This window comes from Elephas maximus, chromosome 18 (genome assembly GCF_024166365.1).
Source record: "Elephas maximus indicus isolate mEleMax1 chromosome 18, mEleMax1 primary haplotype, whole genome shotgun sequence".
Classification (NCBI taxonomy): Eukaryota; Metazoa; Chordata; class Mammalia; order Proboscidea; family Elephantidae; genus Elephas; species Elephas maximus.
In genome coordinates, this window is record NC_064836.1 from 67723862 (window position 1) to 67750634 (window position 26773).

Sequence of the window (26773 nt, forward strand, 5' to 3'; positions counted from 1 at the left end):
TGGTTTTAGGTATGTTAGTTGCTGTTGAGTTGATGCCAACTCATGGTGACCCATGTGTGCAGAGAACTGTTCCATGGGTTTTCAAGGCTGTGACTTTTTGGAAGCAGATCGCTAAGCCTGTCTTTTGAGGTGCCTCTGTGGGGGTTCAGACTGCTAACCTTCCAGATAGTAGTCAGTATTTAACCTTTTGCACCACCCAGGGACTCGGGTTTTGTTGTTAGGTATTTGTTGTTATGTGCTGTGGAGTCAATTCAGACTCATAGTGACCCTGTAGGACAGAGTAGAACTGCCCATAGAGTTTCCTAGGCTGTAACCTTTACGGGAAGGAGCCCTGGTGATGCAGCGGCTAAGTGCTTGGCTGTTAAAATGAAAGGTGAGCAGTTCGAACCCACCAGCGGCTCTGCAGGAGGAAAGATCTGATGATCTGCTCCTGCAAAGATTTACAGCCTAGAAAACCCTATGGGGCAGTTCCTCTCTATCCTATAAAGTCGCCTTGACTCAGAATCGACTTGAGGGCACACAACAACAAGAGTCTTTATAGAAGCACATCCCCACGTCTTTTTTCCCACAGGGCCACTGGTAGGTTTGAACTGCCAGCCTTTCAGGTTAACAGCTGAGCACTCGAACCATCACACCACCAGGGCTTCTTCAGTTTTTGGTATACTCTCCACATATTCTTTATTTAGGGGCCAGGCTAACAGGAGCAGCTCTCGCCAGGAGCATGCTTATTTTCATGGCAGTGGAGAACGATTCAACCATATAGTTATATTTAAAGCTTCTGCTCAGAAGTGGAATCATTGTCTCCATTCACATTGTTTTGGCAAAAGCAAGTCATAAGACCAAGCCCAGCATCAGTGGGGCAGGGAAATATACTTCTCGCCCCTTGCCTGGGGACTGGGGGAGAGAAGGCTTGATAGAGTAACTATATATGAGCAATAATACAGTCTACCACAGATATATAAATTTATGGAGGTGTTTCCTGTGTCCAGATTTGGAGGAAACAAAGAGAGATGGTGAAATTTTAGTACCTTTGTATATGTTCTTCTCTCTGCCATCTTAGCAGAGCTGACTTCCTTTAAAAATTGATAGTTGAGGTTAATTTTAGTGAAAGTCCGTGGTGGTTTGGTGACTGTAAAATGAAATGCATTGTAGACAAGTAGATAAGCCTTGCTCAGAAGATGGTTCAAATTTTATTTAGAATTCTAAGATAAGAGTTAGAATTCTTAATATTGGAAAATCTAATTTAACCATGCCAAAGATGATTCTTTACAAACATTTGATAAAAATAATACCAACTTAAGTGGCCTTGTATTGGGGAAATGAACTAATGCCCAGGGTTCTCATTGGGCTCTTCACAAGATGCAGTTGTATTTCTGTAAAAATGATTTGTCTGGTAATACACCTGAATATCAATATCAAACCATGGAAGATTTTCACCAGTCATGGCTTGAGAACTGTTTGTTTCACAATGATTACATGAGGACCATTTAAGATTAAAGGAATTGGATATCAGGTTTAATGAAGCCTGTTTTGTTTGGGTCTGAGACCAAAGCCTTATATATTTACTAATACTCATTCTGGGTTTAAAAGAATAGCGACAAGATGACGAAAAAGACCAAAGATGATGTTTGGGGTGTAGGATTCTGTGGATGAAAAACACAACTTATCAGTAATTTTTAGAGAAGAAAGTTTGTAAGTATTTTGTTTCACCTTGATCAAAGACAAAACTTTAAGGTGCCTGGATTCTTTATGTAAACACTGTAAAAGCCATCTTGGAAGAAGTACAGCCAGAATGCTCCTTAGAAGCATGGATGGTGAGACATCATCTCACGTACTTTGGACATATTATCAGTAGGAGTCAGTCCCTGGGGAAGGACATCATGCTTGGTAAAGTAGAGGGTCAGCAAGAAAGAAGACCCTCAACAAGATGGATTGGCACAGAAGCTGCAGCAGTGGGCTCAAGCAAAACAACGATTGTGAGGATGGCATAGGACCAGGCAGTGTTTTGTTCTGTTGTACACTGGGTCACGATGAGTTGGAATTGACTGGACAGCACCTGACAGCAACAACAACATGAAAGCTGCATGATGACGGCATCGCTGAATATGCATTTTATACTTATCCAAAGTGAAGTATTAGTACCTACTATGTACCAAATATTACGCTAAGCACTGAATACGCATAAAAAAACCAGGAGAATTAGATAACATGGTGAACTCACACCATTAAATCCAAATGTCATCTTCCTCCTGGCCCCTTAAGTATAGATGTTTCCTAGGCATTTGTATTTGGCCTTTTTTCTCTCATACTTAGAAATCTGCTTCATCGTCAGACTTCAACTCTTTCCTTGTTCAATGTAGATGATTCCCGGGTCTTTAGAATAACCCATTCCTGTTGCTGTCAAGTCAATTCGGACTCATAGCGACCCCGTAGGACAGAGAAGAACTGCCCCATAGGGTTTCTAAGGAGCGGCTGATGGATTCAAACTGCCAGCCTTTTGGTTAGCAGCGGAGCTCTTAACCATTGTGCCACCAGGGCCCCAACAGTATTTTTATTATTCCCACGGCTTCTTTTGCAGATTTTGAGTAGGTCTTCTTCAGCATGTTCCACCAGTACCTCATTTTCCCTCCCAAACGAGTTCATCTTTAATCCCTTCTTCCTGTTGAAAGGTATCATTACCCCAGTCATCTGGTCTCAGAACCAGTTGTCATCTTTGATTTCCACTACTTCATGATTTCCAACACCCAGTTAGTAGCCGAGTATTACATATTCTACCACTATGATGTGTCTTAAATTGTTCTCATCACCCTCCCACTACCATGACCAAGTTCAGAGCCTCGTTCTTTCTTTTCCAAACTATGGTAACGGCCACTTGACTGCTTTCCTTCCTTTGATCTCTTTCTTCAGATAAAGTCCAGACTCTGCGGTCTAGACCAGCCTACTTTCCTAGTATTATTGTTGATTCTTCATATATCCTCTCTACAAAGCCATCCCTCTCCCAATAATCTTCCTTCTACTTTCTCTATTTGTAGATTTACTAATGTGGAAACCTAGAATGTCCTTTTTCTTTCCCCTATCAGAAACCTTTATGATCTAGATGAAATGTTTCAGACTCTAATTCTAGGAAAACTTCAGTGATTTCATTTCTTAAAGTGATTTTTATCTACCCTGAATGTTTTTTCTTTCTCCACCTCTAAAGATGTTTTTCCCTTTCTGCCTTTTATCATACCTCCTAGGCCTGTAAGGTCATCGAGGGCAAGATCTGTATTTATTGTGGCTTGGAATTCTGTTATCCCCGTGTCCCCTCTACTTAGTGTAGTGCTGTAAAAATATTCAGAATTCATTAAGTAATAAGTAGAATAAATCATTCATGCATGCCTGAAAAATATAGGCAGTACTTATATAAGGTTCATTTTCTACTTCAACTCATTAAAAGGTTGTACTTTGGTCTTGTATCTTACCAATGTGTAATAATGTTGTAATAGTAGCTTTAGAAACTGGGAGTGGATGTGGAACCTAAGTTAAAAAAAAAAAAATTACAACTGCCTGCCCCTGATGCAATGCTTTAAAGCCAGACTGGATACAAAATGAAAAGATGGGCACGTATAGATGAGAGCAGGATATGTGAGCAAGTGTTGAATGATCTGAGAGGTAACTGCCAGGGTCAGATTGCTCCGTAAGGCATTCAGGCACTGGCCCAGTAGTGTCTGGGGTAACTTGCTTTTATTGAGTTTCCATGGGAGCAGCATTGTGCCCATAAGGTTCATTTTCCACTTCAACTCATTGAAAGGTTGTACTTTGGTCTTATATCTTACCAATGTGTAATAATGTTGTAATAGTAGCTTTAGAAGCTGGGAGTGGATATGGAACCTAAGTTAAAAAAAAATTACAACTGCCTGCCCCTGATGCAATGCTTTAAAGCCAGACTGGATACGAAATGAAAAGATGGGCACGTATAGATGAGAGCAGGATATGTGAGCAATTGTTGAATGATCTGAGAGGTAACTGCCAGGGTCAGGCTGCTCCGTAAGGCATTCAGGCACTGGCCCAGTAGTGTGTGGGGTAACTTGCTTTTATTGAGTTTCCATGGGAGCAGCATTGTGCCCATTGATTCTTCAGTATCTCCATGGTGGCTTGGCATGGAAGTTTGTTTGGTTCTCTTTGAAGTAATAATCCAATCCTGGCAGCTATAAATAGGCATAGCAAAAGAAACATTATAACAAGAGGCTGTAGAAAAGCTTCAAATGAAATTATGACTGTGTTGATGTAAATAATCTCGGGGTAGAATAAGAATTGGCAAGACTGATTCTGTGCGAGGGTGCTGAATAAGCAGTACAGCTACAAATAGAGGAAGACCTAGCAGTGGTAAACCCAACCACAGAATGAAAGGAAGCGGTGAGTTTATACAGTGTGGAAGTTTGGTTACTATTCAGCTTTTCAGCTAAGCCTGTACATAGTTAATAGTATTCTGTTGTGTATGTTTTGAATATGAAGGCCTCCAGAAACCTGCAGTAAACATCACACTTCCTATAAAACGTTTGAAGCATTTCCCTGTAAATTCAGGAAGAAGATGAAAATGTCTACTATCCCCACTTCTCTTCAGTATTATCCTCGAGTCCTTACTAGTTTAATAAGATTAAAAACTAAAAAGATATAAAAGAAGAAACAAAATTGTCAAGAGCAGCTCCAGACAAATTATTAACATTAATATGCTTTTTTAAAAAGGTGCTGAACACAAGATAAATATCAATTAAGTTATACGGTACTTAGGAATAAATTTAACACAAGGCAGGTAAGTCCTTTATGGAGAAAATTATAAAAACTTTATTGAATGGCATAAAAGAAGGCTTTAACAGGTGGAGAGAGATAACCTTTTATAGATGAAAGACTCAATATCATACAGATGTGGGCTTCTCCAAATCAACGTAATTCCAAGCAAAATGCTTGCAGAATCTTTTGTGCTGGAGGATAGGAGGGAGGTGTATAAAACAAGACAAGCTTATCCTAAAATTAATTTGGAAAATACATGGGTGCAGAATAGCCAAGACAATATTTAAGAACAGCATAAAGGATCACTTGTTTCACCAAATGTATATTGCATTTTACAGCAGTAATGAGCCAGACAGTGGGTATTGGTGCAAGGTGAGACAAATGGAGCAGCAGGATAGAATAGCATAGAAACTGACCTACATAAATATTAGAATTGGGAAGATGACAGAAATCCCATTACAATGGAGCAACGATGAACTGTTAAATAAGTGGCGTTGTGACAGTTGGCATTTTACATAGAAAAAGATAGTTAGAATCCTACTTTAATCACAAAAATAAGTTCCAGATGCATTAATGATTCAACTGTGAAAAGCAAACTTTAACACTTTTAGAAGAACACATAACAACCCTAGTGATATTGAAGAAGGAAGAATTTCTTAAACAAAACACAAAAAGCACAAACCAGTATGAAAAAGGTGAAAGGCAAATTTGTTAGTTTTCTATTGTTGCTGAAACAAATTACTACAAATTTAGTGCCTTAAAATCACAGAAATTTACTGTCTTACGGTTCTGGAGATCAGAAGTCTGAAATCCTTAAGGTGAACCGAATGCTACAACAGCTGCCCTCTTGGGTTTCAGTATTGTTCCTTCACAAAATCCATGCTTGTATCTGTGATATACAACTTTTAGGTGTCTCATCTGACCAGTACATACTGGTAGTACTTCATCTTATAGCCTTGGCACTCCAGTTACATTCTCTCTTGTGCTTGGCAGGACAGCCACATTTGCCACAAGTTGACTTCTGAAGGTGCTAAGCCTTAGAGCCTCAATGGTTGCACACTGTATGGATCATATTGGGACACTTTCCAAACAGTGACGTTCCCTGTGTTGTCTTGCTTCTGCGGTCGAGACCAAAGAGCTAAAGTTATATTGTTTTAAATAATTCTTTGCTAGCACACTTTTTGGGATGTCTCTGAAACGGAGTGCTGTTTGAGATGTACATGATTGTTGGTTTCTTTTCATTCAGTCCAGCTGCACTTAGTTTTTTAGTCTTGGCCCTTTTGGCCAAGGCCAGGATGAAATGATCTTGCAGGACTGTGAAGATATGGCCAATTGCTAAATAATTGAAAAATGAAACTATATGTTGTATTTAGAGCCTAACCAGTTAATGTTATCTTGAGGTACTGTCAACACTTTTTCTGTACAAATGATTTCAAACCGAAAGAACTATACAGTGCCAAAGTATAAGTCAGTTTAGTTTTAAAAAGTTAAAAGTCGTAGTTAGATTTTTAAATTTTATCCAGTTATATCGATGGTGCATTGAGTTCTTGTAACAAACAGGGTCTCAGGGCTTCAAATTCAGGTAGGAGATACATTTGTTAAGCCAGTGGGGTGAGTTCGGATGGGGATTGTAGATACTGCCTAGCTGAGCAAGATGAAGTATTACTGAAAGTGTTACTACATCTGCCAATCAGAAATAAATACTCTGTGTATAAAATCATTGGTGGTCCGAACATTTTAGAGCCCCAGTGTAGGGTTTAAGAACACATCTTCTGGAGCCACAGGGCCTGGATTTTTCTTCTGCCTACTCTGTGTGACCCGTGCGTTGGTTCTTCATCTGTGAAGTGGAGATAACAATAGTACTTAGATCAGAGGAAAGTTGTAAGCATTAAACAAGTGAATACAGCTCCACAGTCCTTAATCTGAATATGTTTGGGGGTTTGGGATTTTTTTTTATTTTTAAACAGTAGTATGATGGTTCATATACCATGTATTTAAAAAAAAAAAAATCCCAGCAGAGTTCTGGCCAGCACCATAATTAGACACGTTCCTATTCCTCTGGTGGAATCTATGCATAGTCATAGAAAGTTGGATGAATATTATAAACAGTATTCCATTTATTCAGGTTAGATTTTGTTACTGAATGAATTATGGAAAAACAGTCCCCCCCCCTCCCCCGCCCCAGAGCTTTTCAGATTTTGGAACTATGGGTAAAAGGAATGTAGAACCGTGGATATTTGAAGCACTTAGAACAATGCCTGGCACTTATTAATTGCTATGTATGTTGTTATCATTTAGGATATTATTTTAGCTGATGGTAATGGAGTTTTGGGAGCTTTTGAGAGCTTCATTTACACAATTTGTTCAGGTAGTCTTTTTCTTACACATCCTGCTGTTAGAAACTTTATTCTCTTTGTGTGGCTTAGAATTGACCTCACAGGCATGTCCTGTTGCTGATAACACTGAAGAAGAACTTTTGGCTCCACGTGACTGGCTGCCATCTAGGTTACCATGGACTGGTGCCAATACATCTGTAGAGCTCAAATTGCAATTAAATTCTGGTAGTGTCTGTTGTCCTTGGAAAGTTCAGATTACTGTGTCATGTTTGGTTTTGAAGACTATTAATAGTTTGTCTCTTCCTACTTTGATGTTTGGAAAATGTGTCAGAAACTAGGATTTTAAAATAGTTCTCCAGCACTCTTGATTTTCTGAATGAATAAGCTATTAACCACCCCCTCATCTTGCCTAGATAAACACTGTTGGTTATCTGAATCTGCTTAACATGTCAGTGTATTTACATGTCATCTGGGTTTATAATCTTAAGAGTATTTATAAATTTAAATCATTTAAATTGACTATTTAAAAATAGAAAAAGTTAAATCTACATTATACCTCTAGAAGGGGAAGGGCTTGAAGCTTAGAAACAGTAGATGTTCCAAATGAAAAGTTGTGTAGATTGGACCACCTGAGGGAACTTCTGTTGTTAATGGAGAGCGAGAGATGATTCTCCCACGTTGGTTTATTAATCATATTTCTTCTTTGGTTAATGCTAATGGCTTATGTCCTTTGCCCCTTTATCTACTCAGTCTCTTGGACTGTTCTTACTGATTTGTATAAACTCTTAAAATTTTAAAGCTATCTCAGTCATTTTCTACAATTTATTTCTCTCTACCTTGTTATTTTTTTAAAATAAATAGAAGTTTAAGTAATGTTTGTGGTCCCCTATATCAAATTTTTCATTGTTCCATTAACGTAAATTCCTAGATGTAGAATTTATCTTAATAGATCAAGCCACACAGGGTTATTTAACTTTAAATAAATTAAAATTAAATATTAATCCAGTCCCTTGGCCAAATCAGCCACATTTCAAGCGCTTCATAGTCACATGTGGCTAGTGGCTACTACAGTGAAGAGTGCAGCTGTATAGAGCATTTCCATCACTGCAGAATGTTCTAGGGAACATCACTTCAAGACCGTCTCTGATCGGCAGGTGACATTGGCCACATAATGTAAAGCGAAAATCGCACACTTCGCTACCTGGAAATTTCTCAGTATCCTTTTTATATTTCCTCTTATTTCAGAGGAAGCATAGTTCATCTTTTCTGTAACAATCCTTTTCTTCGTGGACTGATTCCAGCCACTTTCTGAACTTGTGGGAAGGAGTGAACTGGACTTCTCACTCCTTCCTAGAAGCGTCCCTCTTGTCTTACATCTCGGCTTCTTTCTCTCCCACTACTGCTTTCCGCTATGCCTAAAAACGTGTGCCTTCTACTCTGATTAGCTCATCGGCCCCTACCCACTGCCCTCCTTTCCACCAAGCATCTCTAAAAAGTAGCCTGCACACTCTGTCGGCAGTGTCACACTTACTTCTCAGCCCTCAGAGTCTAGAGTCCACCCATCACCTCCAACATACCACTGAAGCAGTCCTCTTAGTGGTCACCAGCTGCTTCCTGACTGCCAAACCCAACAGCCTCATCACAGTCACATTCTTCCTCAACATCACAGAAGTATTTGACACTGATAAGGAAGTATAGTCTTCCTTAAAATTTTGTTTTCCCTTCTGTGATGTTTTTCTCTCCAGGTTCATGTTTTCAGTCACCTCTACAGGCCATCTTTCGTTACTACCAACCCTTGTAAGTCTGTCTAGTTAGTTCTGGCCTCCTTCCACCTCTTTCAGTTTTCTCACTCCCAGCTCCAGTTATTGCCCAGATTCTGAGAGGTCCCAAACTCCTTGTCTCTATACTTGATCTTTCTCCTGAACTCCAAATCAGAATGCCTTGTGCATGCTGGACTTCTCTAAGATTATCCCACCTCTATCTCAGTAAAATATCCAATCAAAATATAAGTCCTTAGCTCCTGGGCATATTTTTCCTCTAGATTTCCTTATGTATGACATACTTAATTATACATACACTATGCTTCCAACCACGTATGTTCACATCTTTTTCCTCACCTTTCTCATTCTGTTCAGTTGCCTTATGTCTGTTTTATTACTGTGGTGGTCTTCCTGGTCATCGCGTATTCACCAATCATCATTTCCTTCCCCCACCACCATTTTAGGTCTGGTTCTCTTTTTCTTTGGACTGCAATATTCTACCAATGTACTGGTCCTTTTACTTCCATTCTGTCTATTCTTCATTTTGTTGCCAGATAAATTTCTTGAAGGCCAGTTAAACACACACACAAACACATATATAATAATTGCCAATTTAAATGTATAAATAAATAATATATTCCCATGGTTCAGAAATCAAAAAGAATTCGGTGAAAAACTCCCATTCATGCTCCTATCCTTCTGACAGGTAACCATGGTTACTAGTTTTATATCTTTTCAGATTTTTTTTATAATACAGACAGGTGTGTGTGTGTGTGCACGTGTGTGTATGTGTATATACTATGTGCGTAAAATTTCCCTTCATTTCTGCAGAAATGGTAGCACAGGAAAGAGACATTTTGCACTATTCTTCACCTTGTATTTGGCACTAAAGAATTTACCTTGGAGATCTTTCCATAAAGATGTTCTCATTCTTTCTTTACAACTGTATAGGATCCCTCTATAAGACCGTACCATATATTTACCAGTCATGATGGGAGGAAGCTCTGGTAGCATAGTGGTTAAGTGCTTGGCTGTTAACCAAAAGGCTGGGGGGTTCACCAGCTGCTCTGTGGGAGAAAGATGTGGCAGTCTGCTTCCGTAAAGACTACAGACTAGGAAACCCTATGGGGCAGTTCTACTCTGTCTTGTAGGGTCACTGTGAGTCAGGATCAACTCGACGGCAGTGGGTTTGGGTTTGGGTTTTTCACAATGGTCATTTAAATCGTTCCCCATCTTTCACCATTCCAGACACCGCTGCAAGGAATCTCTTTTGCAAGATGTTTTGCCCTGATGCCATTAGATCTTCAGGGTCAGTTATGACAGTCAGTTGTTTTTTGACTGTTTATTTACTGTTTGTTGACCAGCCACGATGCCTGCTGCTAAGTGCCCTGCATCTCATATACAAGTTGTACATACTTCAGCCAAATCTTAGTCCCCAGTTAAAAGCCTTGAAGGACTCGCCATTGGCGATATTGGGTCTCTGCCCTGTCCGTATAGGAGGGGAGCAGACAACTCAAGACACAGTAGCAGTGTAAGCACTTGACAGTGTTTGTTATTGGGCTCTGTGTTCCTGCTACATGGGTCTGCTTTCCATTCCCCTAACGTGTCCCCTGCATTTCTGTGTCCCTTCCTTTGCACAGAGGGCCTTCCCTTTATTCTGTCTCTGCCAGTCTAAACCCATTGTATCCTTCAAGACTGAGCTCACATGCCACTGCAGCCACAAAGCTTCCACGATTCCTGTCCTCCTCTGCTAAAAATAATCTAACCTTCCTCTGAGTACTCTCACAGCCCATATGTTTTTCCTCTTTGGATTACATTACCATGTCTGCACAATTTTCCTAACTTAGCTACTAGTTAGTAATGTCCCGTGCACATGGGTGGTGCCTTGTTTTCTTATCGCTGTCATGTCTCCTAGCATGGTGTCTTGTGTATATAATGAATGAAGACGAGCAATATTGAATCTGTTCCCGTCTGACATGAGGGATAGCGGAGTTCTTCCTTTGAATGCTGGAATCACCTGTCTGTGTGCATTCTAGCATTTTTTTTTCTTTTAATTAGAAATGCCTTTTTCTCCCACCTAGGAATGTTTTTAAGAGCCTAGAGCCATAAAGTTTTCTGTTCCCAGTGACTGCTCCTGTGACCCCTTGGGAAATGAGGGTGTCATTCCATTCTGTGTTTTCTGCTGCAAGCGGAAAGCACTGGCAGAAACCACTGTGGTCTGTCTCGCAGCACAGCCAGACTTTACTGCACGTCTGGGAATCAGGTGCTCTGTATGTCCATTTTTATTATGGGATTAAGATTGCTATTCTGATAATGTCAATTTTTACAATAAGTGAATAAAAATTATCAATTGAATCCATTCTCGTCAGTGCAGTTTTGACTATAAAGTCTTTAGAGGGTGGAGCAATAAACTCTACCAATATGAGAATACAGTGGGTTCACGCAGCCCTGCATTCTTCCTGGGATGTTACTGAGGTGTGGCCACCCCATGTGGTAATGCTGTCTCTGGTTTTTTTTTTCTTTTATGTGTCAGGTTTTTGAAGAACCTTCCATCAGCCTTTTTGCTCTGGAACATTGTGAGGGAAGAGAGCTACATCTGGAAGAGGCTGTGAACTCCGTTCTGAATAAGGACCTGCACTTGTACACCCAGTCCGTGTGGGTGAAAAGTGGACTGTAAGTATGGGAGAAAGGCCTGGCCTGGTTAGGTTACAGGTTTAGGACAGAGCAGCATGGTTGTTTTGTATCCGCCCACTGCTGTTGGTGTTGGTCTGCTGGTGCTCTTACGCATTTTCTCTCTCACTATAGTAACTGTCGTTACAGTTGAAATGAGAGAAGACTCTGGGCCGTGTCCAGTAGGTAACAGTATGCCATGGTCTGGGGGAAGAGCCCTTAGGAGAGAAGAAGGTCTGCTGCGTGATCAGAGCACAGGTCTTAGAGTAGGTTGACTAGGTGACCTGAACCGGTTGAGCCCACTTTTCTTTTCAGGAGAGACCTGATTAAATCAGCAACACTGAAGGTAAGACCATTACATGCTTAAGGCAGGTGACTGTTCCGTAAGACTAAGAGTGTTTTGTTGTATTGATTTGACATGATTTTTCAAGAGCTGTTTGCTCCAGGGTACTCATTTTCATACCGTGCTTGACCTAACCCACCTAGCAGTGTTGCTATTTCATTTAGGATATCTGTCAATCAGGGAGAGCCCTGGTGGTGCAGTGGTTAAGCGCTCAGCTGCCAACCAAAGGGTTGGCAGTTCAAAGCTACCAGCCACTGCACAGGAGAAAGATGTAGCATTCTGCTTCTATAAAGACTACGGCCTTGGAAATCATATGGTGCAGTTCTGCTCTGTCCTATGGGGTCACTATGAGTAGGAATCAACTCAACTCAACAGCAATGGGGGTCAATTGAGGTGGGACCAGGCTGTGTGGGGCCTTCACTTTTACAATTTGGGGAACGCTCTTTTAAAAAAAATCCATTAATCTTGAGTTGATTCCAACTCAGGGCAACTCAATATGTATCAGAGTAGAACTGTTCCAACAGTTTTCTTGGCTGTAATCTTTATAGAAGATCACCAGGCCTTTTCTGCTGCACCACTGGGTAGTTTTGAACCACCAACCTTCAGGTTAATAGTCAAACACAAACTATTTTTGGATACAAAAATTAGGTATAAACTTGCATATTAGAATAAGAATGGTAAGCAGTCTGCAAGTAAGGGGACCTGAAGTTGAAGCTGTATTTGCTTTATGAAAAATTTTCCTCTTGGGTCAGTTCTGCAGAGGTTGGTGTGTATGCCTGCCCCCTCCCTGCTCCTAACCCATTGGTGTTTTGGTACCAAAAGTCAACTCAAAAAGAATACACATGGCTTCCCATTTTTAATATAAATATGACTTTTATAGCTTTTTAATTGTGTCGTAACCACTCTTTGCCTATTTAGATATCTAGGAATTATGAAAGAGAAAGCCAAGAATATCAGTCGATTTGAAAATTAAGTCAACTATTTCAATAAATGGCTTTTGTATTATTTGCATATATAGCAGTATAAATTTTCTCCTGCATAGCATTTCACATAGTTTGATGTTTATTAAACAGTAAATTAATTTACTCTACCTAAGCATAAGATTCTGGTGTTTACTTACCACATACCTGAATTTTTCGTTTGAACTGAATTCTTTGTTCCTGTGATACAGAACTTACATTTTTATACATTTGTTTTCTTTACATTCTTAAGTGAAATTGATATTTATTGACTCATCTCTGAGACTTTCTCACCTACTTATTTCGCTCTTTTCTGAAAAACTGGTGCCATTTTACGTTGACATTTCTATTCTCTTTGGCTTATTATCCACCTACTGTTGCTATTCTAGACTCTGTGAGAGATTTGGTACATAGAGTAAGCCAGTGGAGGCTGCCTGAAGATTCTCATAGGCCACAGATGGATCATAAAATAATACTTAATGCACAGCCAGCTACCCTCAGTGACAAGTTGTTTTAATCCCCTCATTATCCCACATCTTTCATCGTGGTGGTGATGAGGGGCATGACTTAATGTACCATCTCACACAGCTTCTCCAACTGTGGAATTCATTTAGATCAATATATAATTAGGCATGGTTCCTTAAAATCTTACATAGATTTTATAACTTAGGCTTCCAGCATATTTAATGAATCTGGAAAGATGGATAAGCCTGTCAGTGGTGGTGCTCACCTGCCTCTGTGCTGGTCTGATGGTTTACATTTTTATATGCAAGGAGTGGTGGGAGGGTCATCCATCTTGCTGGTCTCCTGATAATTTGGCTAAGCCTGGTGTCTGTTGTGGGTGGCAGGGTGGACATTTTCTGGTGGTGGCTAGTTAAGATCAGTAACTTCTTCCTGAGCTTTCATAGTTGTATCACATCTGTTCATTAAAAACCCAAACATCAAGCCTTCCTTGATTTCTCCCTTCCCTCCACACCTTTATGCACAAGTGGTGCCGTTTCCTGCATTAACCGAGGTACAAGGCCCTAAGGGATATTGCCCTTTGTAAGTTATAGACTTTTTCATCTGGGAAACTGAAGGACTGAAGTCACTGCCGACAGCAGCAGACCCTTTGTAGCTTGTGCTGTAGACTCAGGATGAACCTGTTTCTGAGAACCTTCCATCTGACCGGTGGACTGCCTTTCCTGCTGCTGGTGCTCTGCGTCTCATCTCCAGAGTCACATATTTCTTGATCCAAGGCCAGTTATCCGTTGCCACCATGTTGTCTCCAACTCATGGTGACACCCCATGTGTATCCGAGTGGAGCTGTGCTTCCTTGACTTTTCAGAAGTAGATTGTCAAGCCTTTCTTCTGAGGTACCTGTGAGTGGACTCAAAACTCAAAACTGTCAGTTAGTGGTCGAGTATGTCAACCATTTGTACGACCCAAAGACTCCTCGGTCCAAGGCAGGACAACCCAATCTGCAATTCTAGGTGCTTTGTCTGAGCTGTGAAAGGCAGCCACCAGGTCCTCCACACGTCTTTCTTTAAGCACTATTTGGAGTGGCCTTCAGTCCTGCTGAGAATTTCAGGCCCTCTTGGCGATCCCAGCATACCCTGGTGGCATAGTGGCTATGCACTATGGCTGCTAACCCGAAGGGCAGCAGTTTAAATCCACCAGGTGGTGCTCCTTTGGAAACTCTGTGGGGCAGTTGGAATCACCTCGATGGCAACAGGCTTGGTTTTGGTTTCTTGGTGATCCCAGCATATTGTCCTTAGTGGTTTAGCTTGCTAACCACCTAAAGCAGAGCTCTGCAAACTTTCTGTACAGGACCGGGTAGTAAATATTTTCTGTTTGTGGGCCTTACTGTCTCTTGAAACTTGCCACAGTAGAGCAGAAACAGCCATAAACAATCTGTAAAGGAATGGACATGGCTGTGTTCCAATAAAACTTTATTTACAAAACCAGGTGGTGGCTGGATGTGGTCCATGGTCTGTAATTTACTGACACCTAGAAATTTTTTTTTTTTTTTTAGAAATAGCTATGAGAGAACCCTTCCTGGAAAAACTTCAAGCCTACAAGAGGCTTTCTCTGAAGTTGTACTGTCTCTCACAGCTATTTAAAATTTCTCTCTGGCTTTTGCTAGATATAGTGCTCTAACCCCTGCCAGATTTATGCTTGGCTCTTATTTATTTATTTATATTTTTCTTATTTGAGATCAAAAAGACTAAAGAAGACATTTAGTGGCTGCTTAGTATCATCTGTGGAAAAGGTCCCCTCCCAGGAACCATGAGGCTGGGATCAAAAGCCTGCTCTCTCACGGTTCCCTGTCATGCCGCTAACATAAATCTCCAGAGAGCCTGTCCTTCCTTTTAAATGACAAAATTTCTGAGTAACGACACACCGTAGCTTAGGCCTCTTTGTTAAGCTTGTTTCCCAAGGTAAAAATGTTTTTCAGAATAAAAGAAACCCAATGTAGACTGGAATTTGAATTTTTACCTATAAACTACTTCTAAAGACAGGCTGTTCAATAACGATTTCTCCTACTACTGAGTACACAGAGATTTTACATAGGACTGTAGCAGACTGCTTTATTCAGCAAGCATCTCCTGCCAGGACCACATAAGCCCCTCAGGTTGAATGAGGTGCTGTCCTACCATCCTGGCTTCACAGACGTCACATCTTGACAGGAGAGAAGGGCATGCCTCCAGTAGCCATAACACAGCGTGCTAAGTGCTATACTAGCCATTCAGACAAAGTGCCAGAAGGACATAGGTCTTGAACCCCCACTCACTCACCTTGAGCCCCTGTGCACTTCACACACTTAAACTCTGCCTGAGCTGAAAGCAGGGTATCGGCAAAGGGCTTGCAGGCCTTGAAGTAGGAGTGGGACTGGGGGTTTCTATGGTTAATGGTAAGTAGTCCTTGGCGGCAAGTTGTGGAGGAGTTGTAGAAAGAGATGTATCTGGAGAGATAAGATAGCTGGAGTCACCTCAAGAGGCCCTGAAGGACATGGGACAGTGAGCCTCAGTTCTACCAGGTAATAGTGGTGGGGTGGTAATGATCTGTCTTCAGATGTTAAGTTGCTATGAAAAAAGCCTCAGCATTATCAAAGGAAAAGAGAATTTTAGAGCTGGGAGGAGCCTTGGAGTCCCAGGGCTGTGTGCATTCATTTTGGAGGTGAAAAGCCAAAGTCCTAACTGGAATCCACATCTTCTGACTTCAGTAGGCTTTCTTCTAGCACTCCTAGTTTTTCTGTTACAAGAAAATAATGTAATTCTGTCTTTTTTTTATTAATCTGCAAACCTAGAGATCTTTTAACGAATGAGTCCTATGTGGTATAATAGCTGCTATCTTTGATAAGAGGTTGCTTTTTTGTTTTGAAGTAACATTTTTTTCTTCCCTGCTCTCATATAGGTGGATAGCTTATGAAGGATCCAATTTCTTAGGAAAACAAATCCTACTGGAGCCTAGTGAGATTCCAAATTGGACAGCATTCAGTGGATGGAAAACAATCGGTTCCCTCCGTCCTATGAAGCAGGTAAGGAGAAAAGAACCATAAGCTCCCAAATAGCTCGATTTTGGGGTAGAAATGTCATAAACCACAGCATCTGAAATACTGACCCTCTAGTTTAGTTTTCCATATACGTAGCAGGTGCAGGAGGACAATCTTGTAGCTTTGAACAAGTACATAAAATTGTAGATAAGGCCAGCATTGGATTTTAGCTTTGATTCCAAAGTCTTATTGACCTTGCATGGAAAAATAAGATATTGTAAGCTCTGCGGCAAGCAGTGGAAACATGGGTGAACTTTGAGGTTGTACTAGTTTTACTCAAGTGCTTGGATTTCTTTTTCCCCTACTTAGATAACACTCAGGATAGCTCCTGGCAGTTTAATTAAAGTAGTATTTACTGCACACCCACTGCTTGTCACTCTTCTGTTCAGAAGCTTCCCACTGCACTTTGGATACAATCTAAACTCCTCCACATGGCCTGCATGATCTGGCTCCCCCTGCTTTGCCATCCTCATCTCTCGGGGGCCACCTCCTCACATGGCTGTGTCAGGCGTGCCGGCCTACAGAGCGTTCTCAGTCAGGCCCTTGACACAGGCTGTGCCCTCTGTCTAGAATGCTCTCCTCTCGTTCTTTCCCTGGCTTGTTCTTATTCATTCCTGTGGATTTAACTTAGACTTGGGTCCTCAAAGATACCTTCCTCAACCCTCTTTCCCAATCTAAATTAGATTTCTCAAAAGCCTGGTCCTGTTTCTTCAAGTAGCCCTGGTGGTACAATGGTTAAGTGCTTAGCTGCTAACTGAAAGGTTGGCGGTTCAAACCCACCAGCCGCTCCACAGGAGAAAGATGTGGCAGTCTGTTTCTGTAAAGATTTACAGCCTTGGGAACCCTAAGGGGGCAGTTATACTCAGTCCTGTAGGGTCTCTATGAGCCAGAATTGACTCAACGGAAGTGAGTTGGTTTTTTTGTATTTCTTCAAGACTGTTTTCAGTTTGTGATGATGTAATTATGGCTGAGTTGGGCTCTTTCCCACTGTCCATTGAGGGCAGGGGTGGTGTACATTTTGCTTATTGTTCTATGTCTAGGGCCTGTCATAATGTCTGGCCATTGTAGGAGCTCAGAGACTATTAGTTTAATGAAGGAATGTATAAATGGAGGAAGGAATGTTTGATATTATGTACAGTATTGTAAAAGATAAAAGGATTCCTGTCTTATTGGAGCTTACATTTTTTGTTGGGAAAACAGGACCAACTCAAAGCGGTAACGTAAAATGGGAAATAATACGTAATCATCAAAAAGCCACAGGTAATTGCCTGGCTCAGAGAATGGAAATATGTGTGGTAGTGAGGAGAGCTAGCCTCTCAAGGTTGCGATAATCAATGGATATGTTATTTGTACCTCTCACTAATCCCTTTAGAAACATATTCTTACTGGATTCCATTGAGGTAGGAATTACCTCTGTTTTCTAGGTGGAAAACTAATGCCCAGAGAGGTAAAACAATTTGGCAAAAATCGTCCAAGCGTCAGACCTAGGAATTGAACCCAGCTCTGTTATGTCCTAATATCTGCCTTAAGCTACCATTAGTGTACTTTTACATTTACAGAGTGTAGCACAGAGGATTAAGTGCTGCAGTTCTGAAGTTCAGACCGGCCACATTAAGTGTTAAATGGTAGTTAAAAAAAAAGTCTCATTGGTCTCCTGTTGCTGTCCTCCTGACACACACATGCCATGCTTGATACCACCACATTTCAGCTCTGTTGGTTGGAAACCCAGCTTTGCCATTTATAAGCAGTGTGACTTTGGGCAAGTCACTTAAATGGCACCTCACATTCCTCCCCAGATGGTGATCACATTGTTTACTCCTCAAGAGTGTTGTAAGGATTAAATAAGACGAATGTATGTGAAACGCCTGATACAACATCCGGCTCGTATCACTATGATGAAGTTTATCAGCCACAACATCCCTTGAGAGAGCCAGAGATGCTCTGAGGGAAACTAAAACCGTAGCGAGCTTTCCAGGCATAGAACATGTGCTACACGATCCGGTGATCTTTACATCGTGCTTGTTCTTCATTCCTGTAGCATCAGATGGGTAATCCCACTGAAAAGCCATAGGAAAAAGCAGGGCAGAAGTGGGAATCCTGTTGGTTTAGCCTTTACCAGCTACATAATGATGCTAACCCTTTGTTGTTAGGAACTTTAGAAGCAAAGTTTAACACTAGAATATTTTCCTTCTTTTGGAATGGTGGTTCCTTGGTAGGGAAGCATGTCCCTGCCCATTTTCCAGGGCCCTGAGATACAGTATAGCCTCTAGTTTTACACAGAAATTTTTTGACAACACGATTTGTTATTTCTCTTGCATTGTGCTTTAGAAACAATCTGATTCCTATTCTGATTAAATTTCAAAATAATACTTCAATAAGTTACTTTCCTTGCTGTTTATTAAGACCACAGCTTTGAATCCCAGCAAAGGGATCTTTGGTTTCTGCAACAGTTATCTTGGGTCATATTTAACTTTTTGGTAAGGCTATTGGTACTATGTTTATTCATATTCTTGTTTAGAAATACAAGAGTAATTCAAATGTGATCTTTGAGGTTGGGAATTAGGATGTCACTAAGGTACTTACAATGCATATCAGTGTTTTTAAATATAATTACAGAGGAGTCAGACTACAGATGCGTAATAAGGATAATTAGTACCTTGCTTGAGTTAATTTATCAAAACTGTGATGTTTGGTCCTCAAGTAACTGGAACTCTCTCATCTGTGAAGGTCATGTCTGTTTTCTGATGTGTACCAGGTAATGAACCATAATAAAGATATACTGAAACTTCAAGAATTCGTAATAATTTCAATGGGAAACCAGGCTGAATTATAGAAATTTAAGTACCTTACTGTTGCATTATGAATATAAAAGTGGTTTAAAACATTTAGCCCAAGTAAAGCTCTTATTCACCTGCTTTAAATAACCAGGTAATCATTTGTCTATTTGTTTAAGTGCTCAGAATGTTTATTTTCATTGTTGTTGTTATTGTTGTTAGGTGCTGTCAAGTTGGTTCCAACTCATAGCAACCCTATGAACAACAGAATGAAACACTGTCCCGTCCTGCGTCATTCTCACAATTGTTGCTATGCTTGATCCCATTGTTGCCATTGTTGCAGCCACTGTGTCCGTCCGTCTTGTTGAAGGTCTTCCTCTTTTTTGCTGATCCTCTATTTTACCAAGCATGATGTCCTTCTCCAGGGACTGATCCCTCCTGATAACGTCCAAAGTATGTGAGACATAGTCTCGCCATCCTTGCTTCTAAGGAACATTCTGGTTGTACTTCTCCTTTTGGCAATCCATGGTATATTCCATATTCCTCACCAACACCACAATTCGAAAGTGTCAGTTCTTCTTTGAGGTATTCCGTATTCATTGTCCAGCTTTCATATGCATATAAGGCGATTGGAAACACCATGGCTTGGGTCAGGTGCACCTTAGTCTCCAAGGTGACATCTTTGCTTTTCAACACTTCAAAGAGATCTTTTGCAGCTGATTTACTCAAATCATAAAGCTGATTTGCCCAAATTGTTACCAAAACATGGTAACAATTTACCAAAATTCAGCTAACCTTGTGTTGGCCTTTCATAAGCTTCAAAACAGTAGGATATTCACTCATTACCATAATATCACATTGCATTTACCTAGCATTTATGTTTCTCAGAATGTAAGTGCACCCTAATAAATAGCAATACATTTGTTATTATTTAGCTAAGATTCTAATTGAGATGCCAACACCCAACCCAAGGCAGGTGGGTGTCCTGTATTTTACATTATGGCTGGAGGCCAGTCACGGAGCTGAAAGAACACCAGTTTTTTTGTTGAGCTTCGAGCATGTGTCCTACCCTTTCAGAATCTTACTGCCATCTTTGGAAGTAGTCTGTCATTCCCTGTGTCTAAGACTAACTCGTGCATTTCAGTACAGGCCTTCAACCATCCTGGTGAAGAGGGAGGATTTTGGTACGAACAGACCCGGCTTCTTCACATTTTGTGCTAACCTTATAAAATTAGGGTCACAGTTGTACTTTAATCTTAAAGGTTTGTTAAAGTTGTATCTGACAAATGATATAGCACAGAAAGCATTTAGAACACTGCTTGGCATATACTGAACACTCAATAAATATCATTTATCATCTTTGTGGCCCAAACCCAGTGCCCTCGAGTCGATTGTGGATAACATTGCAAAGAATGGGAGTTCAGAACACTTAACTGTGCTCAAGAGGAACCTTTGCATAGACCAAGAGGCAGTTGTTCCAACAGAACAAGGGGATACTGCATGGTTTAAAATCAGGAAAGATGTGTCAGGGTTGTATCCTTTCACCATACTTATTCAATCTGTATGTTGAGCGAATAATCTTGAGAAGCTGGACCATATGAAGAACACAGCATCAGGATTAGAGGAAGACTTACTAACAACCTGTGATATGCAGATGACATAACCTTGCTTACTGAAAGCAAAGAGGACTTGAAGCACTTACTGATGAAGATCAACGACTACAGCCTTCAGTATGGATTGCATCTCAACATAACGAAAACAAAAATCCCCAGAACTGGACCAATGAGCAACATCATGATAAACGGAGAAAGGCTTTAAGTTGTCAAGGATTTCATTTTACTTGGATCCACAATCAACGCCCATGGAAGCAGCAGTCAAGAAATAAACAATGTGACGCATTGCATTGGGCAGATCTGCTGCTGCAAAAGACTTCTTTAAAGTGTTGAAAAGCAAAGATGTCACCTTGACGACTAAGGTGCTCCTGACCCAAGCCATGCTGTTTTTGGTCGCCTCCTATGCATGTGAAAGCTGGACAATGAATAAGGAAGACTGAAGAAGAACTGACGCCTTTGAATGGTGGGGTTGGCACTGAATATTGAACATACCATGGACTGCCAAAGGAACGAACAAATCTGTCTTGGAAGAAGTACAAACAGAATACTCCTTAGAAGCAAGGATGGTGAGATTTCGTCTCATGCACTTTGGACATGTTATCAGAAGGAGCCAGCCCCTGGAGAAGGACATCATGTTTGGTAGAGGATCAGCAAAAAAAAAAAAGGAAGACCCACAATGAGATGGATGGACACAGTGGCTCCAACATTGGGCTCAAACACAGCCATGATTGTGAGGATGGCGCTGTACCAGGCAGTGTTTCATTTTGTTGTACATAGGATGGCTGTGAGTCAGAACCATCTCGACAGAACCTAACAACATCATCATCCTTTGAGGCAAGCCCTAGATTTAATATTTTATCTTAAAATATTAAGTTTTAAAGGATGAAGTCCATTGTTAGCCATTTTCAATACCTCAGTAGTGATTAAACGTACATGGTCTCTTCCTTTGAAGAGGTATGAAGGTCTTATGTATGCAGAGATAACCACAGCCACTGGGGTCATCAGCTACCTGGGTTTTTTCAAGAATTGCCATTGCAGTCATTTGGCACTTAATCATAGCACAAGACAGTACATCTGATAGTTGGAATTAATGTTTCCTGAGTTTTTGCAAGCTCTTTGTAGTGGTACCTTGCCCTTAATCCCACTCCCTTACCTCCCTCAGCCCAACAGAACACATTAGTTATTGGATGAAACCAAAGTCCCTAATTATTCTGTAGCCCTTGCCGCATGGAGTTCTGGTGAATGAAACTATTTCAATTTACCTTTCCAAAAATTTTCATACTTTTCATAGATTGTACAGTTTAAACTTTGTGCTCCATAGTCTAAGGATTTGTCAATAGAAAATACTATTTTGTACATAATTGTTTCAATGTATTTGCTAAAGGGAGTAAGAATGAAGCTGATAAAGTCACTTCTTACTTCCATGCCTTCCTTCTTTGAAGTATTGATCTCTAGATTCAAAAGGTTATTTTTAAATGGCTCTGCTTTCCCCTTGTCATAGCCTGCAGTGTACATCAGAATAAAGAACCGAGCCCAGGATGAGTATCTTACAGTCACTGGAAACCTAGCTGACACAAGGGCAACATCTGTGTGCATTTCTCCCTATAGTGGAAAAAATACCCAGATCTGGCACTACTGTCGAGGACTCTTTAAATCCAAGGTAACCTACCAAACCAGTTGCTACTGAGTCAGTTCTGACTCATGCCGACACCGTGTATGTCAGAGTAGAACTGTGCTCCGTGGGGTTTTCATTGGTTGATTTTCCAGAAGTAAATTACCAGCCCTTTTCTTCCAAGGGGCCTCTGGGTGAACTCAAACCACTGAAGTTTTGGTGCATAACCCCATAAATGAATACCCCCCTGCTTTTGGTCTTTGGTCTGTTCTTTTGGAAACTAGAATCGTGCAAACCAAATGGACTGAAAATGTCAATTCTTAGATAGTTCATTGTATGACCATATACTGACAGGCATATATTACTAAAGCATTTAAGTGAAATGGCTAAATTTTTTCATCTAGAAAATCCAGTTTTGATATTTAAGTTAAACAAAGGTATGCCTAAATGATTTTTTTTAAACCAATGATATGTATCACTGGCTCTGAATTAGACAATGTGCTTTTGTGAGACGTTGCTTACTCAGTGGCCCAGATAAAATCAGCTGTCTTTGAGATTCTAAACATGTTGCAATGCTTTCATTTTCAAAATACACAATGAAGTAGTAGCAGAAGAAAGATGCTGTTATGGGAGAAAGCTTAGAAAATAAAATTGAGATTACTTTTCGGTGACCATTCTGGTTGATGCTATTGGGAGTAAGACACCAGTTTAAAAACATTATAACCTTATTTTATCGGATCACCAATGAATTATCTACTTTTTCTCTTGCTTCAACACAGATGAAAAGCATTTGAAAGTAATTATTATCTGGTTATCTTTAGCACCTCACTACACGTTAAGCTAGCAGGGACTTCATGTTTAATTTTAATTCAGCAAACCCTTATTGAACATCTATCGCAATATGCAGGCATCCTTTAAAAAACAAGTATATCTATTTCAGTGGGCTTATTTCTATACCATCTCCTCCCCCTGGCCAAAAAAGAAGACTTAAAAAAGTTTACTGAAAGTACTATTATGCTATACAGTATTCTTTTTAGATAAGATATAATCATTTAATTTCTATGGATTGTTTACCTGAAAGAAACCCAATTCATTTTACCAAACACGGTCCCTCCCAAGTTGTTTCTTAACCCTTGTAGGCCAGTGATACATGTCTTGATGTGATTGGCGGCCGGGACATACCTGGAGCTAAAGTAGCCCTGTGGACTGAACATGGGCAATTCAGGCAGAAGTGGAGACTGAACAAAGATGGAACTATCAGCTCTTACCTCAGTGATCAGCTCGTCCTTGATGTTAAAGGTGGGCCTTTGATGAGATCTAGTGTTTTGGGGTTATCATTTCTAAGTCCTTTTTCTGGGTAAAGGACGTCCTTTATGTTTAAGAGAAATGTTAAGTCATTTTTCATTCTGCTTGAAAAAATTTTAAGAGATACAGTTTTAAGAAATGAAACAAGTACCTTTGTGGATCAAGCTAAGCCTAAGGACAAAGTCTAAAAGTTTTTATTCATTAGTACAGTTGTAAGATCATTTGTTGTATGAACCTGGAAAGCGATTTCAAATTGGAAGCTTCATAAATCATACAATGAATATCACGTGTTTCCTAGAAACATCTCTAACTTTTTCCTGTGAATTGCCACGGTCCTCAAAAGCCCTCCGTTTTTGAACTCAGCAAGGTCAGGCCCAACATCATTCGTGGCTTTTGCTTTAACTAGACTAGTCATAGCCTCTGTTGGCATAGAAAACAAAAACACAATACCTGACGTTCAGCCAGAGCCCCCTCAGAGCACTCTGTTCTTGAGAATTGCATTGTTGGGGTACACTGCTTATGCAATCATGTATTGTGCCTTTTAGTTCTTCAGTTTGAGTCACAGTAAGGTCCAATTTGAGGTGAACAATAATAGCTCAGCCTGTTTCAACTCAGTTTCCCATTACAGGCCACTCTGTAAATGACATATTAATCTACCCAAACAGCAGGCTGAACAAAAGCTACTTGTGAAATGGCTAAGCACCTGCATGAACAGTCTCTTCTTTTGGGATTTCTCTTTTAGGAGGGAATTATTATGACAAAACTCATGTAATTGTAAATCAGCCCCTGGAGGGAGAAGAAACACAGAAGTGGGACATTGAAATACTCTGAGAGAAAATCAACAGCATCCCTGGAAAGAGCAAAGGAAAAAGGAACCACACGTCCCTCATTGTCTTGGAAAAGGAAGCTGCTGTCCTCAGGCTACTGGATTGCTCAGCAGGATGAGCTTTTTCCCCAAGCTTCAAGACTCTCTTGCTCTTAACCATGAAAAGCCCAGGACATTCTTGCCAGTTTTTCAGTGTCCCTATGAAGAATATGTTACGTAAAGACACGCTTTGATTGGATTTCTGGTGAAGGTTCTATTCCTGATTGTTCTCCAGTTTTGGTAAGGATGTCTCTTGAAGTCTGTATTTTCTCTCCTGTTCACCAAACGTGAATCCTATTCCTGTTAGCCACTATAGGACACTGTCACCCTCTATAATCAGTATTCTAGTAGATGCTTATGTAAGGCACAGGGAAACATATCCCTATAGGTCAGGTCATACTTGCTGGAAAGAGATGACTAACTTTTAGCAGCATCTGAAAACATATCTGATAATAAACCTTCCTGTTAAGCTGCTGTATTAGGTAAACCTTAAAGGTTCTGTATTGGAGGCAGCACCCCAAGTGTTTTTATACTTGTAACTGACCCCAGGGAGGAACCTCGGTTTTGTTAGGAAAAAGGCACAACTTGGAGTATTTTCGGTGGCCAATTCCATCCCTAGTCCTTGCAAAAAAAAAAAAAAAAAAAAGAGCACAAATAACCTGTGGCCAACCTTGCACTCCAGTTATTAACAAACACGTCCCTCTGGGCAACAAGGCTAACCAACAGTTGCCCACCATGGTGCTGGGACCCACCCTAGTTTGCCTGATCTGCCTTCAAGGAGAAGTGTTTATAGAGGCTGTGTCACCTGAGCATAAGAACAGTCAGGTTTTTCTTTGCTGGAAGTAAAGGCACATTCCAGACGTTCAAATTTTAAGCCAAGTTGTATTTGAGCCTTGACCTCAGCCATTTTCTTTTCAAGTAAAGGTCCAGTTGATTTCTCTACTAAGTAACAAATCTTGGTTTTTCTCTCCCATTTGAAATAGCTCTTATTTAACCAAAAATCAGGTAGGAAATCATCTTTGTCTTAGTATTGAGTAGTCATTACTACCTGTAAGTGCACAATTCACAAGCATTTTTCCCTCCGGAGTTAGATTTAACTTACACTGAGACAGCTGTTCCCTTCATTCCCAACTTTTGCCAAAAAGCAGAAATATGTCTGCTGTTTTTATAGACATTAAATTCTCCAGTGATATTTTTCAAATATCAACCTATATGCACTTTAGAATGTAAAATAACAGTAAATAGTTTAAACTCAGACACAGACCCGTTGAGTATTTTTTTATGGAAACTTGGTCTTTCAGTGTAAATATTATTGGGGATTTTCCCTTCAATCTCAGGCTCTTCATTTGTCATCTTTCCAAGAAGCATCTGTAAAACTCCCTTATGCCCACAGATGTGAGTGCCTCTCATCAGTGTGGCAGGATTATTTAATGAAACTTGTTACAGGAATAACTTTATTTTAATGGGGGGCGGTGGGGAGGGAAGGCTTATGTATACACAAAGCCATGTATATTTTCATTGTAAAAAAAACCAAGTTAAATTCTTCTCTGTGTTACTTGTTTAAAAAATTTCTAGAGTCATTTGGGCTCTTTAAAGAAGTTGTTTCTTCCAAATAACAAAGACAAAGCCAGGTAACAACATAAATTTAAATAATACATTTATTGGAGTTGTGCCTTTTCTACCACACTGGATTAAATAAACTCGTGTAAAGTATGGTTTTGTCACTCTATGGGACACTTAATAATTTGCTCTTCTGTCTTCCATGTCTCTCATAGTACATAGAGCCAACTGAACAGGTAGATCCTGTGTTAGTAGAGACACAAGTAAGGAAAACTCCATTCATCTTCTCCTTGGCTCCTGTCTTTGGCTTATGTGTGTAACCATTCCAGCCTGCTGGCTCAAGACAACAGGGTATACCCAGCACACATACCTTCCTTTTCTTTTTTAAATTACGTATTATGAAATAGTAGAGACTTGATTCTGCAAAAGCACTAGACTACTTGAATTAAACATTCTGTCCAGAGGGATAATACCAGGCTTTCCTTTTCCTCATCTGTGGGAAGTTCCAGGTCCTTGACAGAAATAGCTGAACTGTTCCAAATTTGCTTCAGTGCATCCATATGTGATAAAGGAAAGCGAAGCCCATGAGCCTGAAAAAGGATGAACTAGTCAAGTAAAACACTAATGTCATTGAAGTGGCACTTTCAAGTAAACTGCACTTCTTGATTTAT

The 26773-nt window shown here is 40.3% G+C and overlaps 2 protein-coding genes across 7 annotated transcripts in view; one reads left to right on the top strand and one right to left on the bottom strand.

Annotated features, from left to right (window-relative positions):
• Positions 1-25797, top strand: part of CRYBG3 (crystallin beta-gamma domain containing 3) — a 135784-nt gene extending 109987 nt beyond the window's left edge. For all 3 annotated transcript variants that reach the window (XM_049857906.1, XM_049857903.1, XM_049857904.1), the window contains exons 19-23: positions 11400-11539; positions 16235-16358; positions 22262-22420; positions 23512-23671; positions 24420-25797. In XM_049857906.1, coding sequence (XP_049713863.1) covers positions 11400-11539; positions 16235-16358; positions 22262-22420; positions 23512-23671; positions 24420-24508 — 672 coding nt within the window. In that variant the 3' untranslated portion in view covers positions 24509-25797. The remainder of the gene's footprint in view (positions 1-11399; positions 11540-16234; positions 16359-22261; positions 22421-23511; positions 23672-24419) is intronic.
• Positions 25798-25880: 83 nt separating this feature from the next.
• Positions 25881-26773, bottom strand: part of RIOX2 (ribosomal oxygenase 2) — a 41654-nt gene continuing 40761 nt past the window's right edge. For all 4 annotated transcript variants that reach the window (XM_049857910.1, XM_049857909.1, XM_049857911.1 and 1 more), the window contains exon 10: positions 25881-26692. In XM_049857910.1, the coding sequence (XP_049713867.1) occupies positions 26534-26692 (159 nt within the window). In that variant the 3' untranslated portion in view covers positions 25881-26533. The remainder of the gene's footprint in view (positions 26693-26773) is intronic.